Genomic DNA, 13,260 nt, shown 5'->3' with positions numbered 1-13,260 from the left:
GTCTTGTTAGTCAGTGTTCCTCTATGAAGAATTAACATATGAATAGACACACTTCTGTTATTTGGGGCTCCCTGAATGGGTAATGTGTTGAAAGCTCTGACCAGAGGAAACCAGTTACCTTCACAGCTTAATGTGCTGTCTGATTAGAAGAGCTTCAAAGATCAGCTCAGATAATGCACATTTACACTGTTCAGCGCTTCACAATCAGACCAGCGCTGACTGTCGCAGGTAGAAATACACTGCTATAATATGATTACATCAAACATAGAACATTCCCATAATTCCAAATGCAAAAAATTCTGAATGATACAATGTGACACTAAGGTGAGATTTAAATGAGCCCTCAGTGCAACTTTAAACTTTAATACTAAAACTTTAATACTGTGTTTGAAAACTTCCAGTAAAATTACAAACATCTATAATAATCTAAGATGGATTAAAACTAAAACAAGTTCATTTTAAAACCAATCAGACTTTAAACATGAAATTGGAGAAACAACAATAAAGCAAATGTGTTTCTTAAAGTGTGCAAACATATTTTAACACACATGCGTCTCTATGTAAGAGTGAAGTGAGGGTCTTTCCCTCCAGATGGTGGGTGACGTCAGACTCCGTCTACAATACAGCTCACAGTCTTTAACCAGCACTAATGATCCATTCAGCTCTCTGCAGCTTTTGTGCTCCATGTGGGAAAGAGTTTGCTACATCTGGATCCCCATCACTGACAGAACAGAGAGCACATCAATATATCTGTTATTAGTTCACAAAGGAAGGTTAGCCAATGAGATTAACAACAAGAACAAAACAAGCAACAAAAACAACAACAACAAACAAACAAACACAATGATGCACCACAAAGTATCTACTGAATGGTTTTTCTATACAAACACTATGACAGCAGAATAAAGAGCATTTGTTTGTGTATCATGTGTTTTGTTTGTCAATATTAATTAAGTGCAGTGCTATCTCTGATTTTAAAGGATCCCAGTTGAAGATAAAAAGCATTAAAAAACGATTATGGTTAACGTTCGACTCTATTTGTCATTTCAATTGCAAAACATTTTTAGCATGCACAGTTTTAAAGGTATTTTCTTCACAGGAATTTAATGACCGACAGTGAATATGAAGCTGAAAGCACAGACGTCAGAATTAATCACAATCATGCCAAATGATTATTTTATTTATTTTAAGTTAGTTATTGTCACAGTTCTGGTAAAGTGATGAATTTGAGCTTCTATAAGGATGAGATGTCCTTCACAAAAAGTGACTATTCTCAAATGATTTTTCAAGTGTATAGTAAATAGTAGTTACAAAGTACTTATTGGTGCTAAATAGAACCTTCAAAGAAGTTCTATCCATCCATCCATCCATCCATTTTCCAAGCCGCTTCTCCGTCAGGGTCACGGGTGGGGGTGCTGGAGCCTATCCCAGGAGTCATAGGGGCAGAAGGCAGGATATACCCTGGAGAGGTCGCCAGTCCATCACAGGGCAGACAGACAGACACAGACAGTCACTCGAAGAAGTTCTAAATAGAACTAAATATAATTTTCAAAGAGGTTCTGTATAGAACCATATACAACACATTCTTTATCAAACTGAAGAACAATTTTACCATCCAAAGAATCATGAAAGCATGAAATGGTTCTAAATAGAACTTATGATTCTAAATAGAACCTTTGCGTTTCCTTTAAGAGCCCTTGAAGAGCCTTTTTCTTTAAGTGTGTGGTAAAAGATAGTAATGAAGTAAGTGCTACAAAATTTTGTATGGTTTTTAATCTCCTGGTCAAACAACCCCTTTCAAAAGTGGCCTAACGAAGCTGATTTTGCAAGGCATCTTTGTAATTTAAGCACAACTTGAGCATTTTTTACCAAAGGTCAGTGGGTGGACAGCTTTCAGAAAAAAATGAGCCTGTGAATGGGCTTTCCTCAAGACCTGTTTCAGAGATTAGAGATTAGCATGTGAATAGACACACGTCCATTGTTCTCAGCCCTCTCTTTCAATGGTCAGAGTGTGGGAAAGCTCTGGAGGGAGGAATCACAGTCAAAGGTCATTAATGTCCTAAACTCCACCAGCCAATAAATATTATAGGCCCACACAGGGGAGTAGACACACTTATGGATATTAGGAGGAAATTTACTAAACAGGTTTGCTGATGTCATTAGTGTAATCACTAAATACACCTTCATTGATAATAAGGCACTGCAACATCAGTTTAAGTACAGAGTATGTTAACAAAAGCGCACTGCAATGTCGTTTGTCATTTGTTTAACCTCTTTTGCTCGTGGGTATATTTTGGTTTGACCATCTGAGTTTATACGCCCAAATTGTAAGGCAAATTATTCAGTCACTGCATGAAATGAATATAAATTTTTATTTATTTTTTTATTTTTTTTAAAGTTCCCCTCAGATTAACAGTAAATGTGTTTTATGATCACACATATTGCTATATGCTTACAATTTACTGCCGACAGCCAGGAATCTTAGATGCTCTTTGTGTTATTTTATGAAAATAGTTTTTACAGAGCAGATCACTGAAGAGACGCCGCCTGTTTATAGTTTATAATTCAGATTTGGGGAAAAATGGGTGGACTTTCAGTAGAAAAATAAAACTGCGGGTTCATCTTCTTTTAATATAAGGGTTTAAAATGACATCACCATCTATTTGACTGGAAAGAAAAGTTACAGCCTCATATGACACCCACTTTCTGAATGTAGCTCATGAAATATGAAAGTTATGAAGAATATGGAACCACCGGTGGTCTCAAGGAGTTTAAGAGATTAACCTTTTGTTGTAAATGAGATGTTTCACTGGCGTTAGAGCATGTAATATTTCACCTGATTGCTGATTGAGTAAACAGTACACTCCCATTGACAGTGTGATATCGGTAGATAAAGATATTGTACATTAAAGGGGAATTTAGAAGATTTTTTTTTTTACATTTTCTAATTAAATGTAAACAGTCATTCGAAGTGATTTGATCTGAAGTGCTTCATTCTAGAGTTAAATGCCTCTAAAAGCTACATCAGAGAAAGTTGTTCAGTGAAGTGATTACGAATACGATGCCTGAAATACTATTTTACAATAGTTTTGAGATAATGTTGAAACACATTTTTAAAAAAATCATGCAAGCATTGTAAGGCAAAATAATTAAAGTAAATATCTTATTCCTGTCAGTGCCACTGTAAAGGAAAACGTGTTGGTGACCTGAATAATTTTTTTTTTCTTGAAAACATTTTTCTGTTGCACTATATACATTGGTAACAGTTGATATGATGGTGTGTCACAATGGTTGTTAGATTAATGCAGAGTACTGCAATGATTTAATGGGCCTTTTACTTTGGGATGAATATTATTTTGTGTATAATCATTAAAATGTCCAAAAGGAATCTAAATCAATAATATATCTCATTCAAATAAAAATAATTAATTGGAATTTAATAAGCCAGTGTTAATTCCACACGTGTACTTCAATGACATATTGTTTCAGTGACATTTGGCGCCAGGAGCGCCTCTCCATCACCACCACCTGCTCCATTGAGACAAGGACTTTGTTCCCAGCTAGAAGGTCACTGAGCATGTGGCAGTTCCACACTCCTCATTGTCCATTTAAGCTCTGCCATTGGCTACAAACTGTGAGAACCTCCAACAAGCCCAAGACCCACACATTCATATGGAGATTTGGGAGTATAAATAGAGGAGACTCAGCCAGTGTAGATCAGACTCGCTCTACACAGAGAGATCTACAGCACTGAGATACAGCCATGACTCCTGCAGTAGCTTCAGCTATGACCATCTCAAAGGAGCACCTGCCTCTCAACAACAAGGTAAACTGAGAACCTGCTAAAATTAAAAAGTCACTATTGCTGTTTTACTTTATAAATGATCAGCAGTGTTTTTGGTCCAGTTCACTAACCATTGTTCTCCTTTTGTATCTGCAGCTGAGAAAGCCAGTGGTGGAGATGTGCAGAGATCGTATCAACAACAGCATCAAGAAGCTCAAGACTCTCCTGACTCCAGAGTTCCTTAACCAGCAGCCCAACTCCAAGTTGGATCTTGGAGATGAAGGTCAGCTTCCTGAGATGACAGCAGCAGAAACAGCCTGCTTTCTGCACCTGTTCAACAGCTGTCCGTCAAGGCTTCTCCAGATGTGTCCATGAGGTTCTGCATTTCCTGTCCAAAGATGAGATGAAGACACCGTCTCAGAGAAAACTGCTGAACCACTTCCAGAACCTGCAGCCATTAACAGAAGAGAAATGGAGGGAAAGTGATCTCCCTCTGCTGAGCTCCACAGACCAACTGACCAGCAGCAAAGAGAAGAGTTCAGTTCAGAGCGCCCTCTGGAGGCCCTGGTAGATGCCTTCATAATGAAAAAGACTGCAAAACAAATTATAAGTGAGCACAGAAGTCTATATTAGACTTTTGAAACACAGTTTTGTGTTTTTCTTTTTACAAAAGACTTTAAATCTTATTTCCTTTGTGTGGAAATTTTTGTACTTCAAAAAAGCTCCATTGAGTTTTCATCTTCTATGAGGATTTCATGTGAATCACATGACCTACTGAACTTTATAAGAAATAGTATCTGATGACAGATGTCTATATTAGACTGTTTATAGGATTAGGACTTTTATATTTGTATATTACATTTGTGATTTATTTTGGTGTTTTAGCCATTTTACTTCCCCTGTGGAGAGACTTTTGTTGAGACATGTAGATCTTCTATAAGGATTTTATATGAATCCCTTGAACTTCTGATGTTGACTTCAAAAAGATCTACCTTTGCCTTCTAGGAAGGAGAGATAATAATAGAGCTCCAAAATGAAGCATGCTTGATTGTAAACGTTTGATATCAGACGTCTTTCAGATTGAAAATGTGTTTACTTGCTTTAAAAAAGCAGAATGTTTTGTCTTTGTTCATACGTTTATTATTTGATGACAGTTCATGATGAATAGTTTGATATTTATGAATGTATCTGCTATTGTTTTAGTAGCACAATCCTCATTCCTCTGATTTTCTTACATTGATAAAGTTTTTCATTTTCAGAGTTTCGTTTTTTGTAAAGATGACTTCAACTTGTTAAACCTGTTTTGTCTTAGTACAATTGCTGTTCCTCTGAATGTTCTCATGTTGAGAAATTGTCTTTTGTAAAGACTAATTTATCCTGTTAACCTGTCTGTATTTTACAGAATTCTTGAGCAAATCATGTCATATTGACATAAGGCACTAAAATCTATGGAAATAAAATCTTGATTTTACTAAATTTCACAGACTTTGCATGTTTTTCTAGTTAGCATATACAAAAACGTGCTAATGTTTTGATGTATTTTATTTTTAATTATGGGTGATCTGGAAAACTAAACTTATATGTAAAATAAAAAAGTAGATCAAATTACGCAACACACAATTTCAAAGTTATGCAATAGATGTAACAGTGACCAATTCATCAAATTATCCTTGGTGAACTACAGTCCCAGTAGAATTATCAGGACTTAAAAACAGCCTGTTTGTTTTGACCCCACGTTTTACCTGAGTGCTGTAGGATCAGTAATGTGTCATTAAAACACTGAACTGGTGAGCATGAGGAACCGACACAGAACTTAAAGCCTGTTCTATTATAACCAATCACTAAAAATGCTGTGCTATGATACTTACTGCCACGCAGGAAGAACCAAACTAAATATGTCCCAGACTTTGTCATTTTTGTAATCATATGTTTTGATGTACATGTTGCTCATAGGTAGGTGATTTGGGACGTTGCGTTTTATAGGTTTTAGGGTTCCCTTCAGGATCTGCACGAATTAATTTACCCAAATGAAGTTGTTTAACTAGCCTTGGAGATGCAAATAGCCTGCCACATTATTAATCATTACGTCTTCTGTTCTTACGATGCCAAGCCCGTAACAGTCGACAAACCCTTTTTGGCGCTACGCAGAGCCATATTCAAAACATTTTGTTTAAAACCATACACAACGCATTTTCCATCAGTCTGAAGAATCATTTCACCATGCAGAGAACCGCTTAAGCATGAAATGGTTCGATGTAGAGCACATGGTTCTGAATAGAGCCATTACTTTTACTAAAGAACCCTTGAAGAAGCATCTGTAGGGTCTATTCTGTCTGGTTCCCTAGGTCAGAGGGTGGGCACTGACCCGTGTACTTTGTTTGTTGGCCAGGGACGTGTAGTGCAGTTTGTTTTTGTTTAATTTTGCAGTGTAGCTGAGTACTTTTTGTTTCAGAGTAGGTTTTGTGTGGGTGTTTTGCTCTTTTCTTTGGTGCCATCCACAGTTTGATTCTTCCAAGCATCATAGCACAGCATTTTTAGTGGTTGGTATTAATAAAATGGCTTTAAAGCTCTGTGTTTTTACACCTTTATCACCAGTTCAGTGTTTTGTTGCTGTGATCCCACAGCACCAAAATGTGTGGTTGTAACAGACATAATGTTTTTATTATTTGAATTGTGTTTTGTCAGAAATCCTGATAATTCAACTGGGATGATTGTTCACCGATAATGATTTAATGAGCCAGTCACTGTTACATCTATTATATGTTGTTTAAATTGCATGTTGCTTATTTTGATCAAATTTTTTATTTTGCAAGTTAGGTTTTCCATATCAGCCATAACCATGAGCAAAATGCATCAAAATATTTTCTCATAGTTTTTATATGCAAACTAGAAAAATATGCAAAGTCTGTGAAATTTAGTAAAATCAAGATTTTATTTCTTTGTGCCAATATATGACACTATTTGAACACAGGTTAACAGGATAAATTAGTCTTTATAAAAGACAATTTCTCAATATGAGAACATTCAGAGGAATGACAATTGTACTAAGACAAAACAGGTTTAAGTTGAAGTCGTCTTTACAAAAGACAAAATTCTGAAAATGACAGAAATCTTTATCAATGTAAGAAAATCAGAGGAATGAGGATTGTGCTACTAAAACAATAGCAAAAACATTCATTAATATTAAAATATTCATTATGAACTTTCATCAAATAATAAACATATCCACAAAGAGGATGTGTGAACTGTCTAATACAGACAAAACATTCTGCTTTTCAACAACAACAAAATGTTTGGCTAAAGTAATTTTCAATCTGAAAGGCTGATTTCACAGTCATACATGCTTCATTTTGAAGTTCTGTTGTTATGTCAGACCATCACTCTCTATCTTAGAAGGAAAAGGATCCTTTTGAAGCCAGCGGTTATCATTCATGGGATTGACATGAAATGCCCAAATAAGTAAAACTGTAAAACTTTTTTTCACAAAAAAAAATTAATACAGAGTCTAATATAGACTTTTGTGATCAGACATATTTTGTCTTTTAATCATTTTCATTCTGAAGGCATCTACCAGGGCCTCCAGAGATTGCACATGACTGAACTGAATGAAGAGTGACATTTTCATTGTCATCCATGCTTCATTGTAAAGGCCTGATATCATCTCAGACAGTGTCATCACTCGCCTTCTTAGAAGGAACGTTTGGATTCCTCTGAAGTGGACAGTTTTCAGTAATTCATGTGATTCACATGAAGATGGATACTCAGTGGAGTATTTTGAAGTACAGATTTTCCCCAACAAGGGAAATAAGCTCTAAAGTATTGTATAAAACATAATTTCAAATGTTTAATATAGTCTGATATAAACTTTCATGATTAGACAAATTTTGTTTAATGGCTATTTTCAGGGTCTGTGGACCTCAGCAGAGGGAGATCACTTTCCCTCCATTTCTCTTCTGTTGATGGCTACAGGTTCTGGAAGTGGTTCAGCATTTTTCGCTGAGACTGTGTCTTCACCTCTTCTTTTGATAGGAAGTGCAGAACCTCATGGACACATCTGGAGAAGCCTTGACTGACAGCTGTTGAACTGGTGGAGAAAGCAGGCTATTTCTGCTGCTGTTGTCTCAAGAAGCTGACCGTCATCTCCAGGATGTCTGCTTTCTCCAGTTTGGAGTTGGGCTGCTGGTTGAGGAACTCTGGAGTCAGGAGTGTCTTGAGCTGCTCGATGCTGCTGTTGATACGATCTCTGTGCATCTTCTCCACCACTGGCTTTTTCTGTCACTGTGAATCAAAGATAAAATACAATTTAATTTTCTTGAACAACAAAGAGATGTTAGGTAGAAAAAGAAGTGAATGGTTTTAGCAGGTTCTGAATTTACCTTGTTGTTGAGATGCAGGTGCTCCTTTGCGATGGCCATAGCTGAAATGACTGCAGACGTCATGGCTGTATCTCAGTGCTGTAGATCTCTCTGTGTAGAGCGAGTCTGATCTACACTGGCTGAGTCTCCTCTATTTATACTCCCAAATCTCCATATGAATGTGTGGGTCTTGGGTTTGTTGGAGGTTCTCACAGTTTGTAGCCAATGGTAGAACTTGATCAGACAATGAGGAGCTCTGTGACCTTCTAGCTGTGGACAATGTCCATATCTCAGGGGAGCAAGCAGGTTATGATGATGGAGAGTGACTGTGTGAATCTGGGAAAGTGGTGACCCTTTCAAGGGAGCAGATCTGCTGCCTGATGCTGAGATCAATGACATTAAGAAAACACCACAGTTCACACACGTGTGGAACTGATGCTGACTTATTAAATACAAATTAATCACTTTTATTGAGCAATATGTGCATAACAGTTGTGATTTTAGGTTTCTTGGGATAGCAAATATCTAAAATGACTATTCAAAATAAATCTTTTCAGATTGAAAAGTATTTAGCTAGGAAAAACTCAGCAATCTGTTTGTAGCCACTCTCATGCACAGATATAACGAGGGCTACCTCTGTATATAATACATATGACTACAAATATTCAGGACAAACTGCTTTTAGTCATTATAAAGGACAATTATAGTTCAGGCCTGTTTTCTTGTTTATTGAAAAAGTAGCAAAGACTGCTCTGATGTTGTAGATGCTTCATGTCTTGCTTCAGTCCAGTTCTCAAAGATGTGGCTTGTGTCTTAGTGTTATTAGTGAGTTCTAAGCATGCTATTAGTTAGTTGTCCACACTTTGTCCCCTTAGTGTTAAAATCTGTGGCCCAAGGTGAAGTAGGTTTGGTTAGAACATTAGATGAGACTCCACAATTGTTGTGAATGCTTCAAGATGTTGAGCATGCATGTATGTACTACTTACATAACATATGCTAAATGTAACTAAAAGAAAAATCCAGGAAATTACTTCAAGCATAATTCTTCTTCTATACGTCTACCAAGTTGGTACAAAAGAGTGGTGTAGCTAGAATTTCATTTCATTGGGGTCTGGTCACAGGTTGAGTGAAGAGAGTAACTACCAGCCAGCTTACTACCTTGCTTCACTGTTCTCTTGCAGCATCATGCAGAGACATCTAGGGTGAAGGTATGAAGACTGCAATGTTTCTGTGGTCGTTTGCATTACTGAGCTTTATTTTTTAATCATGGTCAGCTGTGCTGATTAAGTAGCTCTGTAGTCAGGTAAGTAGCTAGTAGCCTACACTAAAGCACAGCTCAGTTCCCACAACCTACAGAAACAGTTGTGCAGATAAAGGCTGTATTCACATGTTTTATATGGTGGGGAAAAAAGCATTAGGAGGCAAAACCTCAGCACCTTTGGGTTCATCTTGAGTTAATGCAAGACAAATTGAAATTTTTTTGAGGGGTTTAGAAGGTTGGCTAGGGGGCCTTCCTTCTTCTTTGTAAAAATGGTATACAAGATGGTGTAATGAATGATTATGCTAATGAGCAAAGCTGTTTAGTAAAGTTCCTCCTAATATCCATAAGTGTGTCTACTCCCCTGTGTGGGCCTGTAATATTTATTGGCTGTAGGGGTTTAGGACATTAATGACCTTTGACTGTGATTCCTCCTTCCAGAGCTTTCCCACACTCTGACCATTGTGAGAGAGGATGAAGAACAGCGGACGTGTGTCTTTTCACGTGCTAATGTGTCTTTGAAACAGATCTTTAGAAGAAACCCACTCAATGATTCATTTGTATGGACGGTCGTTTATGGGACTTTAACAAAAGACACTAAACATTATGATATCATAAAATTATTGATATACTTGGTTTAAAATTGTTCTGTAGAACCTTGTTGGTGATCTGACAAGTTTAATTTAAGTTTAATCAATTTAGATACAAATAGGTTTTGTTCTACCAGTATTGTTGGACAACCATGCCAAATATTTGGAGTACTTCAGCATTTCAGCATTTAGAGTGTAATTTAGGGGCTTCTGAGGTTCATTCCTTTTGGGCGTTGTGATGAAGGATTCTTTGCATGGTGAAATGGTTCTTAGATTGATGGAGAATGTCTTGTACATAGTTTTATATAGAACCCTTTTTGAAAATGGTCCTATGTAGCACCAAAAAGGGTTTTGCTATTTTTATGATGTCAAGCTTGTTGCAATACAAAACCTCTTGGTACTATAGAGAACCATTTTCTACAGTGGTAGACAGAAATGAAGTAAATGTACTTTGTTACTGTACTTAAGTAGTTTTTTGTGTATGTGTACTGAAGTTTTTCCATTTTGGGCAACTTTTTACTTTTCACTCCATTACATTTCAAAATCTAATATCTGACTTTTTACTCCGCTACATTTTGAGAAATCTGTCATTCCTTCTGGTTTCTGTGTGTATAAAAACGTAACATGTCAAACAAACGAAGCATGAAGCAAGAACACCAATCAGGACACAGTGGTCACTTTGTTTTGAGCTTGTTTTCACCTGTTAGACACACATCAGTGCAGCAGCGTAAAGAGTGTTTATTCCAACATAAATGATGAACTAACCTAACTTTGTGTAAATAGAGCACAATATAGAAATATGTCCACATATGCAGTCGAGACTGACGCGGCTTTTTTCTGAATTTCTACAAACACCATTTCATTTTATAGTAAATGAGTTTGGGCTGGTTTATGTTTATGAACAGACGCCTACAGATCAACATAGTAAAGGAGCTCATCTGTGATCCTGAGTTTAAAGCCAGTTTTTATTCAACTTAAACTTGGAACTAAGTTGTAAATAAATCTGAAACTGAAACTTTGCTTGTGTGTAAAAAGTGATTTCAGAGCCACTCGGTTCTCCCTGATGGAAACTGTTTACCTTCAGTGTTTTGTGCTTATGATCATTTTAATAGACGTCAGTGTCACTAATTAATGACGTTCTATTAAAAGACTGGTTTACCAAGAGAGACGCTGGAGGACTTTCACCTGAAATGAGTTCATGAAGCCAGTCTGGTTATAAAAATGATAACAGGATATCAGAGCCAGAATGACTCTTTTAGTACTTTTACTTTATACTTAAGTACATTTGAAGGTAAATACTTTAGTACTTTTTCTCAAGTTGAGGTCTAAAGGGAGGAACTTCTACTTTTACTGGAGTGATATTTTACCTTGGGTATCTCTACTTTAACTCAGGTACATGATTTGTGTTCTTCGTCCACCACTGATTTTCTAAAAGGTTTCATATGCAACACATTCTCCATCTGAAGAAGAACTTCACCATGCAAGAACCATTTTAGGATGTATAGAACTATATATAGTTCTCATGGTTTTAAATAAAACCATTGCCTTTACAAAATGAACCCCTGAAGAGTGTAGCTGTTATAAAAAAAATAGAAAAAAATCACAGGTCTATATGTTGTTGTCAGTGGAGCAATTTTTTATTTTTAAATTATTTTTTTATTTATTTATTTTATGTGCTAACTAACAAAAGATATATTGATGTGCTCTCTGTTCTGTCAGTGATGGGGCTCCAGATGCAGCAAACTCTTACCCACACTGAGTATCAGTGGAGCACAAAAGCTGCAGAGAGCTGAATGGATCATTAGTGCTGGTTAAAGACTGTGAGCTGTATTGTAGACGGAATCTGACGTAACCCACCATCTGGAGGGAAAGACCCTCGCTGGCTGAGATGTGATGTCACTTCTCACAGTACGTTTACTCTTACTTAGAGACATACAGCAAAGTCAAAGACCACCTTTTTGCTTATTTAACCTCTGGTCAAAGTGGTCAATTTTCAGTCAGAACAAAACAAGAGAAGGATATTTAACAGAAAATTACACCAAAGCCTCAGACACTAAGTATGACATCAAATCTATCAGTGGTCCACTAGATTATAGAAGTGCGCCTATACAAATGATAATTATCTCATTAGCAACTCCAATGAGTCCCTTGGGTGATTCTTCAGTTAGAGAAACATTTTATTTTAGGAAAAAGAACATTTATTTTATTGTACTTTATTCATGACATTTTCTTGATTCATGATATATGTCTCATGATATATATCGCTGCTGTTGGAGCAAAACCTTGTATCTCCATTTTTGTAGTTTTTCAGTTTTTGTCATAATTTGAAAATGCCTCATGCCCTTTACATTGTTAGTAAATTTCACGATGAATGGACCAATAGAAATGACTTTAAATTACCTGAAAAATGGTCTGGTTCCACTGACTTACATTGAAAGTAAGATAAGTTTTTTCCTTCTCCTGTAAAGTTGTTATTTTGGAGAAACTAAGTTTTGATCCGATACCTGCAAGATATACTGTATATATGCATTTGCTTTCTTGTTGTTCAATTTTTCTTTTTTGAAGCTGATGTAAAAAAAAATTGATACATTTTTGGACAGTTTGTTGGAAAATATTAAGCACAATATTTACATTTCATAGTAAAACTACAAAGTAATGGTGTTGCAGAAAAAGCACTACACTGTTGATACAGTTGTGCTATGCCGGTATAATTCTACCTGCGACAGTCAGCGCTGGTCTGATTGTGAAGCGCTGAACAGTGTAAATGTACATTATCTGAGCTCATCTTTGAAGCTCTTCTAATCAGACAGCACATTAAGCTGTGAAGGTAACTAGTTTCCTCCGGTCAGAGCTTTCAACACATTACCCATTCAGGGAGCCCCAAATAACAGAAGTGTGTATATTCAAATGTTAATTCTTTGTAGAGGAACACTGACTAACAAGACTCTGTTTTTTTTTCATGTTATTTTTCAGCATTAAAGCTATAGAAACAAAAGTGCTCTAGTTTCACTCTTCTTAAAGTTTAGAGTAGGCTTTACATCCGAGAAATGATTGAAAGTATTTGGTAAAATGTTTGCTAATATATATATATATATATATATATATATATATATATATATATATATATATATATATATATATATATATTCAGAAATTACAAATTATATATCTATATATCTATATCTATATATATATATATCTATATATATATATATATATATATATATATATATATATATATATATATATGAATCATTTGTAATTTCTGAATTC

The 13,260-nt window shown here is 36.0% G+C and overlaps 1 protein-coding gene and 1 pseudogene across 1 annotated transcript; one reads left to right on the top strand and one right to left on the bottom strand.

Annotated features, from left to right (window-relative positions):
- Nucleotides 1–3,723: 3,723 nt before the first annotated feature.
- On the top strand, nucleotides 3,724–5,260 carry LOC108431620 (annotated as a pseudogene).
- A 2,487-nt stretch (nucleotides 5,261–7,747) lies between these two features.
- Nucleotides 7,748–8,223, bottom strand: LOC108431575 (transcription factor HES-5-like). Its single transcript, XM_037532479.1, has 3 exons — nucleotides 8,161–8,223; nucleotides 7,890–8,056; nucleotides 7,748–7,790 (listed from the first exon to the last, which is right to left on the bottom strand). Exons 1-3 carry the CDS (start codon nucleotides 8,221–8,223, stop codon nucleotides 7,748–7,750), a joined length of 273 nt encoding a protein of 90 aa, XP_037388376.1.
- Between the last annotated feature and the right edge of the window lie 5,037 nt (nucleotides 8,224–13,260).

Source organism: Pygocentrus nattereri, chromosome 21 (genome assembly GCF_015220715.1).
Source record: "Pygocentrus nattereri isolate fPygNat1 chromosome 21, fPygNat1.pri, whole genome shotgun sequence".
NCBI lineage: Eukaryota > Metazoa > Chordata > Actinopteri > Characiformes > Serrasalmidae > Pygocentrus > Pygocentrus nattereri.
This window is presented reverse-complemented; position numbering and strand designations above follow the sequence as displayed.